This window comes from Pygoscelis adeliae, unplaced genomic scaffold, assembly GCF_000699105.1.
Source record: "Pygoscelis adeliae isolate BGI_AS28 unplaced genomic scaffold, ASM69910v1 Scaffold113, whole genome shotgun sequence".
NCBI lineage: Eukaryota > Metazoa > Chordata > Aves > Sphenisciformes > Spheniscidae > Pygoscelis > Pygoscelis adeliae.
In genome coordinates this window covers 1,086,131-1,102,432 of record NW_008825108.1, presented here as the reverse complement: position 1 = coordinate 1,102,432, position 16,302 = coordinate 1,086,131, and the positions used below count along the sequence as shown (strand labels likewise).

The 16,302-nt window shown below is 37.2% G+C and overlaps 1 protein-coding gene across 3 annotated transcripts in view; it reads left to right on the top strand.

The window, feature by feature from the left end:
* Positions 1 to 16,302, top strand: part of METTL25 (methyltransferase like 25) — a 65,189-nt gene that overhangs the window by 45,291 nt on the left and 3,596 nt on the right. For 2 of the 3 annotated variants that reach the window (XM_009327515.1, XM_009327514.1), the window contains exons 8-9: positions 589 to 662; positions 3,141 to 3,234. In XM_009327515.1, coding sequence (XP_009325790.1) covers positions 589 to 662; positions 3,141 to 3,234 — 168 coding nt within the window. Of the gene's footprint in view, positions 1 to 588; positions 663 to 3,140; positions 3,235 to 5,169; positions 5,543 to 16,302 lie in introns of those variants that run through there. The other variant, XM_009327516.1, reaches the window with a different exon arrangement.

Sequence of the window (16,302 nt, the reverse complement as noted above, 5' to 3'; positions counted from 1 at the left end):
CAAGGCTGAGACACCTATTCTTTCCATATGTAAGCCCACTGACCCCAGTAGTCTTTTACTGTAAATGCATTTTGCCATGAATTTTTAATTGGCAAGCATTAACTGTTTTTATGCAAAGAGATCTTTCATACACAAAGGTATGAAGTTTTCAGTGTATTCTGTTTTTATAAGCCTAGTACTTTCTGCATGGTTCAGACTACAGTGTATGATGATTCAGCTAGGGAATTACTCCTTTTGTCTTTAAAACAGTTTAGGTAAATTGTTATATTTATTTTGTATAGTAGAATTTGGATCATGATCAGTACATTTTTCCTCTGTTCTTTTTCCCTCTGCCAACCTTTGAACTTTTACTTCAGAGTTTGGGTTTCTTTTTTTTTTCTTGCATTCATGGTTATGTTAGAATCTGACCCAAAAACGTAATTTTAACTGGATGCAAGAACATTAGTAAATTGTCCTCTTAAACCTGTTATGACTGATTGTAAAGAATACAAGCCAATAAGTAGTTCAGGAAGCCAATACTGGTTTTGTTACTCTCGCCTTAATTTCAATGCCAATTTTAAATCCTTGCTGTTGTAAAATTTTTTGCAGCTGCCTACAGAATCATTGTTTTATCGAGCTGTTCTTCAGGTTATTATAGAAGAAATTTATGGTGTCACCAAAAGGTAGGAAGCTCTGAATTCATAGAATACAAACCAAAGATCTGATTCTTTCCCACCTCTATTCTGTAGAGAAAGTATTTCTTAGAAAGAAGAAGGGTGTAAGAATCAGTCTTATCAGACTGTATATACATATTGGTATTAAAATGCAGGATACGTTTCTTCATCCTAAATCTACATCACAAATGTATTGCCCTTCCTTTACCCGTAGCTGAAACAGGTCCTCTTTGGTACTGGATACATGGGTAAAATATTTTTGCCAGAGAACCGACAGCAAATTCACTAAAAAGTCATCCCAGTCCTGGGCTAGCCTGTTATGCTGAGGTCCTGGCAGCTTTCATACTGCAGAAGACAAAAAGACATTTCCATTTGTCCTGAGGAAAATCTGCTGAAAGCCCAATGGCCAGCATGGCTGTGAAGAGCTGCTTACTGCCTACGCCTACATTAGCAAGTACTGCGCCCTTGCAGGATGGGGTTTGGAGAGCTGGTGCTGCGGACCTGACATCTGCACTATACTCTCTTCTGGAGTTGTAGCTGGATTAGGTTTTATCTAATTCTGTGGGATGTATGTGTGTGAGCACTTGGAGCACATCCAGAAGCACACCTTCCAGTTTAATTTAATTTGAAAGTAATCCATTTTTTGAGCTCTGATCCTTTTCCACAGTGTGAACCAAGGCATGAGGTGGGCAAAACCAGAAAAGTCACTTCAGAAGCATACTCCTGATCTAAAATAAGTGCTAATGCAGATACCCCCAAATCCTTTGCTAAATGTAGAGCCAGACAGCTTACCCTTCAGAAGGTCAAACTTCTGAAAGAAGAAATGCTTTATTTATTTTAAAATTACGTAAAATATAACGCATAAAACCATGGCTACTACATTGTAAAAAAAAGAAAAACTGTGAAGTAGATAATAATATATTTCGTTTGTTAAAGGAAGCATAATTTGAAGGAAGTAGTTAGGGTCATACTTTTGGAATAAAAGCAATGGCTACCTTGGAAAGACTCCCTCCCTCCCTCGCCCCCCCGTTTCATTTCTGAGCACAATGTTACATGGTGTGGAATATCCCTACGGTCCATTTGGGTCAGCTGTCCTGACCATGTCCCCCCACAGTTCTTGTGCACCCCCAGCCTGCTCCCTGGGGGGCAGAGAGAGAAACAGAGAAGGCCTTGATGCTGTGCAATCACTGTTCGGCGGTAGCTGAAACTTTGGTGTGTTACCAGCACTGTTTTAGTCACAAATCCAAAGCACAGCACTACCAGGGCTGCTGTGAAGTTAGCCCCATCCCAGCCAGACCCAGACAATATCTTTCCTCCTGTAGCTTGTGCTTAGGAGGGCAGACGCCCGTCTTGCAAAGAATGACAGAACAGCAGCATCATTAACTGATTTTCAGGCTGCATCAGCCCAAATGTTTAAGTGCTTCTAAATTTTAAATATGACTGCAGAAATGAATTCTTTCTTTAAAAATAAATGCGGGTGTTGGTTCTCAGTGAGTGGGGATCCCTGCCAGCTAAGCAGCATTTCAACTGCCACTGAGTAAAGTCTTTCTGTTGACCTCAGTAGATGTTAATCCTGATCCTTAAATAAGGAGAAAGGTGTTTTACTAAGAATAAAGAGGGGGAATAGTTTTAAACAAAGATATTTCCATTTAGTATTGCACGGGGGGGAAAGTATATTTCCTCTTAAGTAATTGAATACTCACAAACAGCTACTGTAGCTGAAAATGTAACTCCTACACTGCACAGCTGGAAGAGGAATTACATTAAGACAGTCAAGAAAGTGAATTCAGACTAACAAAAACTTTGCGTGTTGTTTCTCCAAGGTATTTTAAACACAGAGAACAAATGTAAGTGGCCTGTTAGGATTCAGTCTTCCTATATGTTTTTTAAGTTTTTGTGCATTATTTTAACATGTTTTTTGAAACAACCCACATTTTTGGCTGGCTTCAGAAGTAGGCCATTGAGTTGTAAACAGGAGAAAATTCTGGCATCACTTAGTGAAATAAAAATTGCAACGATAAGAACACAAGGTAACAAGCGAAAGTGAAATTTTACTCCAGCTTGGCATTTGCTCAGTCCAGTGGTTGATGGTAAATAAATTACAGCAGCATTATAGTAAATTATAGCAGTATTGTAGAAGTATAGAAGGAGATATCTGTCAGCGGAAATAAGAATTTTGTCATTTGTATAGGGAAATAAAAATATTAGGGAGAAATTAAAAAGAAACCTTCAACTCTCCAATTTTTAGGTAAAATAATAACTGTACTATAACCATAGTACAATTGTACAGTTGCTGTATCTAGAAATTTCTTCAAGTATTAGCTAGCGTGTTTTAAGTAAAAGGAGGAGAAAGGAAAATTGTTACTAACTTGGCAGTAGTAGCTGATTTATTTCTCCTGAATTAAAAATTTAATGAAATTAATTAAAAATGTGTAAATTTCTGTTGTTGGATGTATAAAAGCCTGCATCTCAATGCTGTATTTGCAGTGATCGACATGTTGGAAAAACTTTCTCCAAATCATCCTCCTTCATAGATTATGTCAGAAAGTCTCTGAAAAAGCTGGGACTGGATGATTCAAAGGTGAGTCACTAAATAGAGACTGCATGAAATCCTTATATCCATGTAAGTTCTTGAAGTCAGCACCATAATGCAATGATTGAACCATTGAGTTGATTTAGTTTGTGTATTGCTGTATAAATAGAAAGTATTCTCATTTTTATTAATATTAATAGAGCCAATCCATGCTTATTTTTATGCATTAAAAAAAACATACCAAAGTTGGGGTTTTTATGTTTTTTGGACATAGACTTCCATGTATAAATTCTTGAAAAGATTTTGTTTTAAAATGACTTTATTCTAATGACTTTATATAAAACGAATCCTTTTTTATACATGGTGCTCATGATCACAATTTTGTAAAGCCTTTCCAGTATTTATGCAGTTAATCCTACAAATCTCCTTTGAGGCGAAAAAATGTAATACGTACTCTGTTTTATACATGCTGTCATTTAGAGTTAAATACACTTTTCAGATGCAGAAGTGAAGCAGGCATGGAGAACTTCTTGCCTGTGCTGATACTATACATCCTGATAAAAGTAACTCTTGCACCCCTTTAAACCCAGCTGAAATACTATCCTATGCAAACTTGTTGCTTTTTTGTCTGTACTTAAGTTTAAACTGAAAGTGATCCAAAAAAACCACGAATAATGAATCACATAGTAAACGCTTTGACCCCTTTTTATTTTCACTTTTTCTGCAGCGATATTATCTTGATCCCTTTGGACACCTTTTGAAACTGAAAAAAGTAACATTATAGCAAGATAGGCAATTCCATCCATGCACTATGTTTCTCTTACAATTTACTTCCCAAAGTATTTCCAATTTATTTTAGCCTTTAGACAGTCTCCTTAAGCAGCCTTTGAAGATCTTCTCTGCTGCAGCTTCTGTGTATGGAAAGGCCTAATACTTTTTTTTCTTTAAATTAATAAACGTTAAGGATAAATATTAAGATTTTTAAATAACTTTACTAGACAGAGAAAAAGAAGTAAATACAAAATTGAGATTTAAACTTAGAAAATATTTTGGAGATTTTTTTTATGTTCCCGAGTGTCTTGTCTTAGTACTACAACTGCTAAATTGGTCAACAGATGGCAACATAGCATTAGGTATGGAATATGACTGTGTGAAGATCACAACCACTCTGTGAGAACAGGTTGTGCAATGGAGACACTAGAGAGTATTAGACTGATTATTAAAAGAATCAGTACAAATCAAAGAAAAAAAGTAGGAGTGGCAAGTGTGTAAAATATTTAAGGTAAATGTTGTTGTAGTCTTTGGAAAAGCAATGCTTAAAATCTGTAGTCAAAATGTCAAATCACTTAAAATTTGCCAGGCTCATCAAACCATGAACCAGGAGAAAAACGCAAAAACAAATAAACAAGTAAATGCAAATGACATTGGAATCATGCTTACAGCATTAAGAAAAAGACTTACGCCTGAAGTTCACTGTGTTTTAAAAGGATTATATTTAATTCTATTTGCAAATCGAGTTACCTGTTTGCTTTTCTGGATAAATAGGCACTAACATCCTGCATTTACCCCAGCTGAAAGTGACTGCTAAAATGGTGTCTTCCTCAGTATGTGTGCAGTCACCCAAAAGCAATAGCAGATTGTTTGTGCAATAATCAGTTTACTAAATCATTGATTAAACTCTGCTGGTAGAGAGTTATACATTCTTTCCTTTAAAACCAGTAAGCGTAGAAACTTTGTGTCAATGTGTCTGATTTTAGACCTGCTGCCTTTGGCCAGAAAGGGTCTGGACAGATGCAAGTTGCCCTGAGAGAACGATGTCTGTCAACACCACTTCAAGCTGCACGTGTTTGTGTGGTTGCTAAAGACCCAATTCAAGTAAATGCTCATTTTTGCTTAATTTCTCCTCATTTTTATGTACAGCTGGCTGCATACTGAAGACTGAATTTTATGCTGATCTAAACAATATTATTTTTTATTTCTCAGCTATGTTGAAATTTGCAGCAGCACAAAACCGTGCTATTTTGATACTACCGAGAGGAACGTTGTTACTGCTCCCTCAACAGTGGTTCTGACACTGCAGTTTTCATGGTGGAGTCAGCACTACATCTACACAATATTGGAGAATGTGTTAAATTCCTCTCTTCAGAAAAAAAATACTTCCATAGCTAAAAATGTGATGAAGCCTAAACATTTGCTCTCAAAGACAACAAAAATCAAAGAGAAATTTATGCAGAATTTGTTTTCAAGCTCTGTTTTTAAAAATGAACAAAAGCGCAGCTGTACTGCATAGACCAAATGTCTACTCTGTCTCCGGCAGCGGCCAAAAACTGATGCCTTGGGGAATACAAGGCGAGAGTAAGCATATATGAAGGATACTTCCAGAATAATCCAAAATGTGCGGGTCATTCACAAAAAAAAGGAGGCCTTCATTGTCTCCATGCATAAATGTATTTAGGTTATGTTAAAAAAACAACTAAAACTTAGTAACGCTGTGTAGTACAAACAAAGAACTGTGAGAAAAAATTGTTTGCATATGAGTCTCTGTTTTACATGTGCTAAGATATTTTTAAAAAAACATGTCAGAAAACTGCGAGTCTCAGGTCTTTTACTATGCTTATCAGAAAATTGAAGAGAGTTTAATCTCTGCATGATAATAAACGTACTGGGAAGTAGAGGTGTAGCGGCACTAAGTTTTTAGGAGTCACTGCCAGGGTTTGGCAGCCTGGCATGTATGGTGAAGTCATGGATGTTTTTGATCACCGTGGCTGAATCTGGACTGTGGGACATAAACATCCTTCCGAACTCGTGGTTCATGATGAGCACCGCAGCTGCTTCCTTTATACACACCAATGCCTCTGTTCCCGATCAAGGGGTAGCCCTGGTGCAATCCACTCATTTTCCAGTCTGGACAAATGTGGAGGCAGGATAAAGAGAGCGAGTGCATAAGACACCTAACCTGCCTTGATACTAATTCATGTAAGTGTATGCATTTTGCTAAATATAGAACTGATGAAGACTCTTATCAGGTATAAATATCCAAACAGTAAGTTAATTTTTGCTATTGTTTTTCAGTAAAGATAAGTTCTTTAATCCTGCCAATTCTTCATCTGAACAAGTCCCTCTGCCTCCTTCATTTGTGAAATAGATGTGAAGATATTTGCTTATTTGAAATAAGAACCAGAGCTTTTATGAAAAGATTGCCAATCAGAAGTGAGTTAGAGTAAGACAAAATAGTAAAATATTTTTTCCACAAAAAAAATAGCTTTTATCAATCACCTAGGGCCATTCATTGTTACAAGTTACTGTTCAGGGACTGAAGTTTCCTATTACCTTAGCGAAAATAATTTCCTCCATTGTGTTTCTTTTCAATGTGGAAGAGCCTGTCAAGTCCAGATTAAACACTGAGATGCAAATGAACTGTTTTTTTCTGCCTTTTGGTACAGGATCATTCCTTTCACACATCTCTCCACCTCAGTAGTAAAACTGAGACATACACCAGGACTACTGAATGTCTGACAAAATATTGTCATTTTGTGAGGGCAGAGAGAGGTCTTTTAGTGTGAGCTTGATGCTTCACAGGTATGGTTATATTGCTTCTAGCTTCAGAACTAATGGAATTGCTTTGCGGGCCATGGATGCCTGCACAGGGCTCTAGTAATTGGTCTGGATCGACACCAAGGCAATATTTTATTCCTGGTTGTTTTCTTTGTCATAGCTCACACTGTTCCTATACACTCCATGTTGTATGGGCAGAGCATTCAGTATCACGTAGATATGGGAGAAATCCTTTCTATCAGAAGATTTCTCTTCCCTTTTATTCACTTTTACCTAATTTAACATGAATGTGGGACTCTTACTTGAGAGAATGAAGCATTCATCCCTGTTCTTTCTCCTAGAGGAGCTGGCCACTCTTACGCTTGTTAGCCTTGCTTCTTTCAAACACCAAGAGCAATCACTCCTTCCTCTTCAGCAGAACATTTTTCAGCTCTGTTCATAGCTGCCTGGCAGATGGATTTAAAACGAAGCCTCTTTATTAATACATTTGATTGCTGCTTAAGACAGTAAATGCTACAAATGGCATTGCCACAGCAAAAAGTCCATGCATAAGTATTATGTATTTCTAGAGTCTTTGAAGAACAAAAACCCAAAACTTTCTTAAATTGCCTGGTGTCCTGTACTTATTGGGGTAGATCAGCAAAAGATCTTTCATAGGGCCTGGCCTTAAGGTGGTTAAAGGGAGAAAGTGCTTACAAGGCTGAGGCCTGGATGTGTGTCTGGCAGACTTTGTGATCTATGACCCAGCTAGGATCCATTTCTGCTAGTAAGTGAGAGCCTCAGCGGGTGGAGCTGTTTAACAAAGAGAAGCTGGCCAGGATTCATGTAAAGTGCAGGCTGGGAATAAGGAGAGAATGCTATTTAATGCCACATCCGATTGCAGGAAGATATACAGGGCTGGAAACACTCCTGACACATCCGCAACGAAAAGCTATTAGTCACTTTGATTTCATCTCCTGCTATAGTCACACTATAGTTACTGCTATGGGCTAATAGCATATAAGGTAGTTACTTTGTCTTAGTCAAAATACTTCACAAATCACTTAACCCTTTCAGATGTAGACATATGCTGGGGAGATACAATAGCAATTTCAGAGGTAGGGCCACCTTAAGCTTTCACACACAAAGAGAAGTTTATGTGCCTGTCAGTGAGTGGTCCTTGCAGATTTACTTGGCTTTGTTTAACCAAGCTTCCAAGTCTCCGGTGACTGGTGTTTTTCACTTTCAGTCTAGTGTCTGCACATAACTTGAAGTTGCTGGGGCTCTTCCCCCAGAAAAAGTCATTTATTTGGCGGGTGCCCCATCTAACAACCTGAGATGAGATCTGCAACAATAAACAGATGGTTAATGCTCAGTTTCCACCATCCCCGTTTGCTCTAACCCTGACCAGACTTCTTAAAAACAGCTGCTGCCCATTTGTCTTTTTCTGATCCTGTGCTTCAGGTAGAGCATCCCAAAAAGATTTACAGCTGTCAGGTCTCAACTGGTGGGTCAGTAAGGGGCACTAGACCCTTCTGTGAGGTGTTGTACCCATCACAGTAGCATTTACGTTAATAACACAGTAAGAGAAACTCATATTCTGTAAAAAGCTCGTTTATCATCTTAAGTAATTTAAACAACTTTGATATTTGATATATTATGTCTAGCAATGTTAGACTCAAAATATTTCAAAGCCTTGATGTAGCCATGTAGCTAAATTTAGATATAAGACATATTGTCCTGTATATTCTGCAAAGGTTATGTATTTAGAAGCATATTTAATTAAATAAACGTGTTAGTGCTTTCTTTCTCTACAATAACCAAGACTTTTAGGTTTATTTATAATTAATAATTAATAATTAGTTTTATATAATTTTTTCTTATTTTTATAAGAATCTCTGAAATTATTACATATCATTCATTTATACAGTAAACTTTTTCCTATAGTAGTTATGCTTGCATTTTTAATATAATTAGTCCAAATATGTCTGAAATACATTGGGCTTGCTAGTTCAGTTTTACTTGAATTCCTAAATGGCTTCCTTTTACTACATCGACTTCATGTTTTTGTGAACTCCAGAGTATTTAATTTTGAGTGGTAAAACTGGTAGATATACTGAAATCAGAATTTATGTGAAAATAAATTTTTTTTCACTAATTGGTCATTTTTTGTCAGACTTTTTTTTCTTATGTCTTTAGACACTTTTTATATAGTTAGTGTGAATAGTTGATACATGTTTCATATAGCAGTGGTGATTTTTCTAAAACTGTGATACTTTTTAAGAAAACACAAGAGCATGCATATGTGACTTTTTGCTTTCATTTTGAGGAAGCAAGCACCTAACAATAACATTAGCATACATGTAAAGCCTGAAAACTAAGTAGCTGAGCTGAGTGATCTCTCAGGGCTGTAACTATCAAGTAAAAAATAAAATTAAAGGTCTGAGGTTGGAATAAAAAAACTGATTCTGTTGATTCTTTTTTAAAATAAAATAAGGATATGTTAATTTTAAAAATAACTGGGTTTACACTTGGAGCATAAATATGGTTGTATTACAGGTTTCAGTGATTTACCACTAGTTTAGAACTGCAGTTTTAATATATGTTTCCTTTTTTATAATTGCTCAGATGGCAGAGTGAACATGGATTAAGGAGATGTCTTCTCTTATTTTAGGATGAGGCAGTTATTCATGTTAGCTAAATCTGTATTTAATGCATTGGGCTGAGTCCTGAATAAATTTTCAGCAGACATAAATTATGCTGTGCTTGCTTGCATTTATTTATATAATAGTGCTCTTTTTAAAATTAATACAAAAATAGTTCCAATTTGCTGTGTTCAGATTCCTATAGTATTAGATGGAAACACTTTTCGTTAAAGCACTGCAAAGCCAAGAACTTGAAGATGGGACTTTCAAAGACTCCTGCTAAGAGAATTAGGTGTCCTGATCACATAAATGCTTTCTGAAAATGCGGTGGTAAATGTACCTTGCAGATAGCTTCACGGTGAGTGGCTGGGAAAATGTTTGGAAACACCTCTTGAGTTTCCTGGGATCCATCCCTAAGATCATATATTCTTCCTTTCCAGACCAAACCAGGAGCCATCTGACAAGCCTTTACAAACTTTGTAGTCCCTCTGAGGAACATGCAGGTGGAAGCCCTGTCTCCCCATGTTGGCTCTCAGTTCAACCTGTGTCATGAGCTGTCCTGGTTTTAGTCCCTAATCGTGTTATACTCGTGTAATGATGAGTAGTCTTCGAGGATATTCCCATTTCCACATCTGTGCTTGTCGTACAATACCGTTTGCAATTTATCACATATATTTCCTAGTTTGGTCCTACACCAGCTGTGCTTCAGATGTTTTGATGATCTTCTGATCCATTGAACTTGAACACAACTATGTCAAAATATGTTGAACAGAATGTTTTGCATGTTTTTTCATAATTTTAAAGCATATAATTAAGAAACACTGTGCTCCGTACACATCATTGACAAGCAGTGTTGTAATTAAATGAACAGGTGAGCCTGGGACAAGATAAAAAGCCTCTGTCCTTATGGAGCTTGTCAGGATAAGTTACATTGCAGTATTTAGAAAGCTGCACTTTTTTAAAACTATGTGTTTGGGCAGTTCCATCCTCCCTAGAAAATGCTTAATAAGGTTTCCACGGCCATGTGAGAACATTCTAAAGTAATAGACTGATCTTTACTTCTTCCACCTTTAATGTAGATGATATGTTCAGATTTTTGCAGGCAAAAGTAGTTTTTCATATGAATTTCTGACTTACTGTCTTTACAAGATTTTGACCAAAGAAGCATGGCATTCTCTAAACCTATCCCAAAGGACTAGTTGAGTGAAGAATTTCTAAGTTTAAATTCAGCACAAATATGAACTCTTTGATCAAATAGATTTCTTAAACTTCCTAAATTCAAATGGCTAAATATGTTATTCATTTCCCATCTGTAATGTTTCTCAGTTTCTGAAAATTGAGTCTTAACTACAGAATTACTAGTGGCAAATTCATAATTTAAGTTTTAGTGTGGTGTGCTATTTGAGATACCAATGGGCTAAACCAATTTTGTTTTCAAGTAGATTTCTTGGAAGAATGCTAAATGCCACCAAAATGTTTTCTGAGAACGTGGTGGATTTTGTAACGGTCTTTTTTTTCTTTTTTTTTTTTTTCCCCCCATTTCTGTCAGCTAAATTGCATTGAAAGAAGCTACTTTCTTGGAAGTGAAATATTATTAAGGTAGACTATAATGTTGCTACTGTGGAAAGTGTGACTGGCTCTTTTGCTATGACAAAACATTTAAGAGCACCTTCCCCCCTTCTTTGGCATTTGTCAGTGTCTTTTAAAAACATCATTGCACTGTGTTCCGTTATGAAGTTAATAAAATGCTAACCTTGACTTAGTATGTTACAACCCTCACCACTTCAATCTTCCCAAACTACAGTGCTTATAGGAAGTCAGCCGGGGGCGATACTGAAAGAGATAAAGATACATCTTGTAACCAGTGGTGCAATAAGATCGTGCCGCCGATCCTGTGGGATCTGCACTGGATCTTTCTGAGCTTCGTAGATCACGTAATGCATCCTGTTTCCATGCTTGCCTAAAAATGTGAATATTGATATAATGTGAACCAATGGTCAATGGGCAGCATGAGAAAAAATGCAGCCATCGTTTTGGTCAGTATTTCATACAGGACTTACATACAATGACCTATTTCAATAAGACAGAGAAGAGGACATTGGGTAAATGGAGATGACGTGCTTCTCTTAGCTTACCATAGAGTGTCCCTTGGCTTGTAATATCTCCTCAGCAATGACTAGTGGAATATCATAAAATGCAGTTGGCAAATGGAGGGAAGTAAGAGGAAGAATATAATTGTGTGCTTAATTTTACTGTTGTTTTAAAAAGTGTGGGAAAGCCACATACTTAAGACTGGGGAACTGTCAGTAGTGGAATTGTATAATACATTAAGACATGGACTAACCTGAATATATACAACTATACTGGGAACTAAAAAGGAGAATTTTTGCGGAAATTGGGAAAGAGAGGGACTTTTAACCTGAGATTTCTTATCTACCCTGCACCAAATTCAGTGTTGATATCTTTAAATGACAGGGAATACTTCAAACTGGTCTGGTCTTTGCTAGGATTATTTCTAATTTTGATGCTTTTTATTGTGTACAGCCATTGGGAAAACATGAAGCCAAAGCCAAAACAATACTGTTTTCCCATGAATTCTAACACGGAAATTAACTGAGTCTAAACAGTCAAAAAAGGAAGGCACTAAATGAATTTACACACTTATTGCATTTCACAATTGTTGAAGAGTTGACTTTCTGAACTGTTTTCGTGGACAAAAGGAATTTCAGCTCACAGATTTCCTGGTTCAGTTGTTAGTTAGGAAATATTGAATAAAGGCTCGGGTAACACTTGTAAAACAGCCTATAAAGTATATGTGCGTAATGCTGTTTTCAAGTATAATTGTTTTTCAAAAAGACAAAATACTATCCCAATTATGGTAGCATAACATTTTAGTCTGACAAGGAATCTTAAGAGATGTGACTTTTACTTCAATTAGATACATCTAAATAATATAGATTGCATTAATATGAAATGCATTTTAAATGCATTTAAATGCATTTAAAAGTTCTAAATAAACTTAAATTTCTGACTAATTACATTATCTGTTTTACATTATTTTACACTTCATTACATTACATTGCATTACATTACATTACGTTACTTTTAACTACCTTAGTCATGGGAAAATTGTAAAAAGTTGCTGTATGGTATGATCTCCCAAGCGTTTTGAACTAATCTAAGACACTGCTCTGCTAAAAGGGTTGCCTTACTGCTTTCTTGGACTCTTGCTAGTGTTCATGATAATGCTGGTACAAGAAGAGAGAGGAAACATGGACATGTGCAGTCGGTGCAGGGGAAACAGTCTCTTTGAGGCAGCAAAGAGGAATTACGTCTGTTTAAACAGACTGTGGAACAGCATCCTTAGGCAGCATTGGACAGTAGAAGAGACTCTCATTCAGTCAAAATACTCTTAGTCTAGGGAGAGACACAACTCTGAAAAAATACTCTCCTGGAGAGATTTTAAGTATAGTATCACTAATTGTCACCCACCTTGTGCCTGAATGTTTTCTTTTCAGGCCGTGCTCAGTCAGCACGTTTGTGGGATTGCAGCCTAACGCGGGTGTGCTCAGGCGTGTGGTATCTCACGTGCTCTCAGGGCTCTGTTGACAGTCTCCTAGTGTTCACAACAGATGAGTCTGGCCTATGGTATAGTTTTGGCGCCGCCTCCAACATATGGTACAGTTATTACTAGGTCAATGGAGACCCTGCTGCCCTCTAGTTCCTCTTGGTTGTTTCAGCTATTTGAGCCACCACACCAATCCACAAAGAAATTAGTTTAAAAGAAAGCATACACCACCATCACAGTGCAAAGTGACGAGGTGCTTTTGTTCACGACCTGATAAAGACCAGGAGACGCTGTAGCTAAATCAGCAAAGAAATACTGGCCAAAACCTCTCTGTATGTATTGAAGCTTACTTGAATATCGGTAGCATAAGCTAGATCTTTGAGTGCAGAATCATTATTAAGACAAGTGCATGACATATGTATTTGGGTTTTTTCATGCATTTTCACTCAGGCCACAAATTCATAGTATCAACATCATGATGTAAGAAAAAAATGCAGTGCATGGATTTAAAGATTTTTTATTGGATACACAAATTTGTGGCAACCCTGCATAGAGAACAGTTGCGTGCACAACTCTGGTGGCTAAATGGGGCTTGCTTTGCATGTGTAAGTACAATTCTGTTCCTGAAAATGCAAACAGTAATTTACTCCTACTTCACCTTGGAAGGATAGCTGAAGATTGTGTTGGGTACCTTTTAAGAACTGAAGCCAGGTGGCGAGCTGTTGCAGTTTCAGACAAAGTCAGTGTTTTCTGGGTTTTGGTCATCTTCCAATAAATTGACCATATAGCTAGCTACCAGGTACCCTTTTCTATCAGTGCCCTGTGGTGGACACTTTCTCTCTTTTCCAGCTGGACTGTTGCACTGAATTGGTTCACCCACCAAACTTTTAATAGAGGTACAGTCTGGAATAGTACCTAATCAATCCATGACAGCAGGATGCATTCAGTCAGAATGTGTAGTAAGCAAGGAGGGAGTGGAAAAGCATTTGGGCTGAGTACTCAAGTATGGCAACATCCAAGAGACATTTTTGACCCAGCTTTTTATTTGCCAGACATTTCACAGCTTGTTTTCTTTTAATTTGAATGCTTCATATTGAAAAATGGAGAACACAAAGGAAGCAAAAGCAGAAAGGTTTCATGATCACATTTTTAGAAATACAGATCTTAGTATTTTAATTCCAGATAGCCTGTAATTTCAAAAATCCATTATACTAAACCCCTTTTAATTCTCAGTTGAAATGAAAAGCTTTATAGGGCAGAGGTTAAATGAACTATTGTGTTTATCTCATGACTGATATATTTTAGTTGGTTTGGCTCTTTAGAGGGGAAGAGAAAAACAAACCCTCAGATATTTGCACAGCTTTACTGAAAATAAAATGGCAACAACACCAAAAATGTCCTATTAGTCCACATTAGTACTGCCAGATCAGCTGCTCAACCTTGCCTCTGTACTTGGGAAAAAGTACTTTCTAAATTAAAAAAATAAGACTGAAAGACTACAAAAGTTCTTCTAACCCATCCCCTTGTTTTAAGGCAGAGTTAGAATTTTGTGTCATTCCTGAAAAATATTTGTCTACTCTTCTTAAAGCTTCCCGTGAAGGAGACTGACAACGTCCGCAATCCTTAACTAACCTCAAAGATAGAAAGTTTCTTCAAGTTTTTGGCTGAATTTTTTTTGCTGTAATGCAAGCCCATTAGTTCTTATCTTACCCACTGTAGACAGAGTGAACAAACTGTTCCCTGCTTCTTCATGATAGCCTTGTAAAAACTGTTATTATGCCCACTCTCAATTTTCTCTAATTTAGCCTGATCAGTTCCAGTTCTCTCAGTCTTTCTTCATAGGTCATGTTTTCTAGATCTCTGATCTCTTTCCTCTCTCAGGGCTTTTTCAGACAGTTCATTTCTTTCTTTGAAATCTGATGCCCAAAAATGGATGCAGTATTCCAGCTAGAGCTTTGCCACTGCCAAGCAGAGTTGAAGGATTACTTCCTGTGCTTTGCAGACTGCTCTCCCGTACATGTCACAGAATGGTGATTGCTTTTTTTTGCAGTAGCACAACTGTGACTCTCGCTCAACTTGTGATCTGCTATATCTTCCAGATTGTCATTTGGTGTTCCCAATCCTGAACAGCTGATTATTTCTGCCTGCGCGTAGTCCCTTCTGCTTTTCTGTACAGCATTTCAAACTTCTTTTCTGAGCAATGCTCCAATTTCTGAAAATTATTTTAAGTTCTTGCAGTGCCTTCCGGTTGCGCATTTGCAGACTTAGTCAATGTGGTTTCTGTTCTGTCATCTGAGTTCTTAACGAGAACATTGCATTTTGTAATGGACCTCCAGCCAGCAGGTCTTTTCAGTTGTTTAAAGACTCATTAGTAACTACTCTCTGGTTATGGGCATTCAAACACTTTTCCCTCACTTTATAATACTTTAATCTAAACCTTGTTTCTTAAATTTGCTTATGAAATTGTTATGTGAAATGGTGTTAAAAATCTTGCTGAAATCAAAATATATGACGAGTTGTTTTCACTGTTGTGAATCCTTTCAGCCTCCTTTCAAGCACAGTAGACTGACTTGTGATTTGTTCTTCACAAGTTCATGTTGACTATTACTCATCTGCTTATCTTTCAGTGTTTTCAAATTCTTTATTTGTTCCATTTTTTTCAGTGCATTGAATTTGAACCGGCTGCTCTATAATCATAGAATCATAGAACGGTTTGGGTTGGAAGGGACCTTAAAGATCATCTAGTTCCAACCCTCCGCCATGGTCAGGGACACCTTCCACTAGACCAGGTTGCTCAAAGCCCCATCCAACCTGGCCTTGAACACTTCCAGGGATGGGGCATCCACAACTTCTCTGGGCAACCTGTTCCAGTGCCTCACCACCCTCATAGTGAAGAATTTCTTCCTTCTATCTGATCTAAATCTACCTTCTTTCAGTTTAAAGCCATTACCTCTTGTCCTATCAGTATATGCCCTTGTAAAAAGTCCCTCTAAGACATACATCTACTAGCCGTCTCACATACCATCTTTGAGAACTTCTCAGTGACAATGAGTAATAGTTCTGAGGTCACTTCATTCCCTTCTTGGCTGTCCTAGGATGAAGTTCATAATACATACCTGATTTGAAAACTTATAATTTGTGGAAATGTTCTCTAGTTTGTTTCCCTATTTTAGGCTGAGATTTTACGTCTTTGCAACTAGATTAGCCACATGCTCTCAGATGACTCTTCTAATAAAAGTGTGCAAAAATGTATTAAACACTTCAGCTTTCCTCGTCTTTTGGCAGTACTGTTACTTTTCTGCTAAGTTGTGGACCAGCTCTTTCCATAGCCACAACAGAGTAGCCGTACTGCAAATTCCCAATACTGAA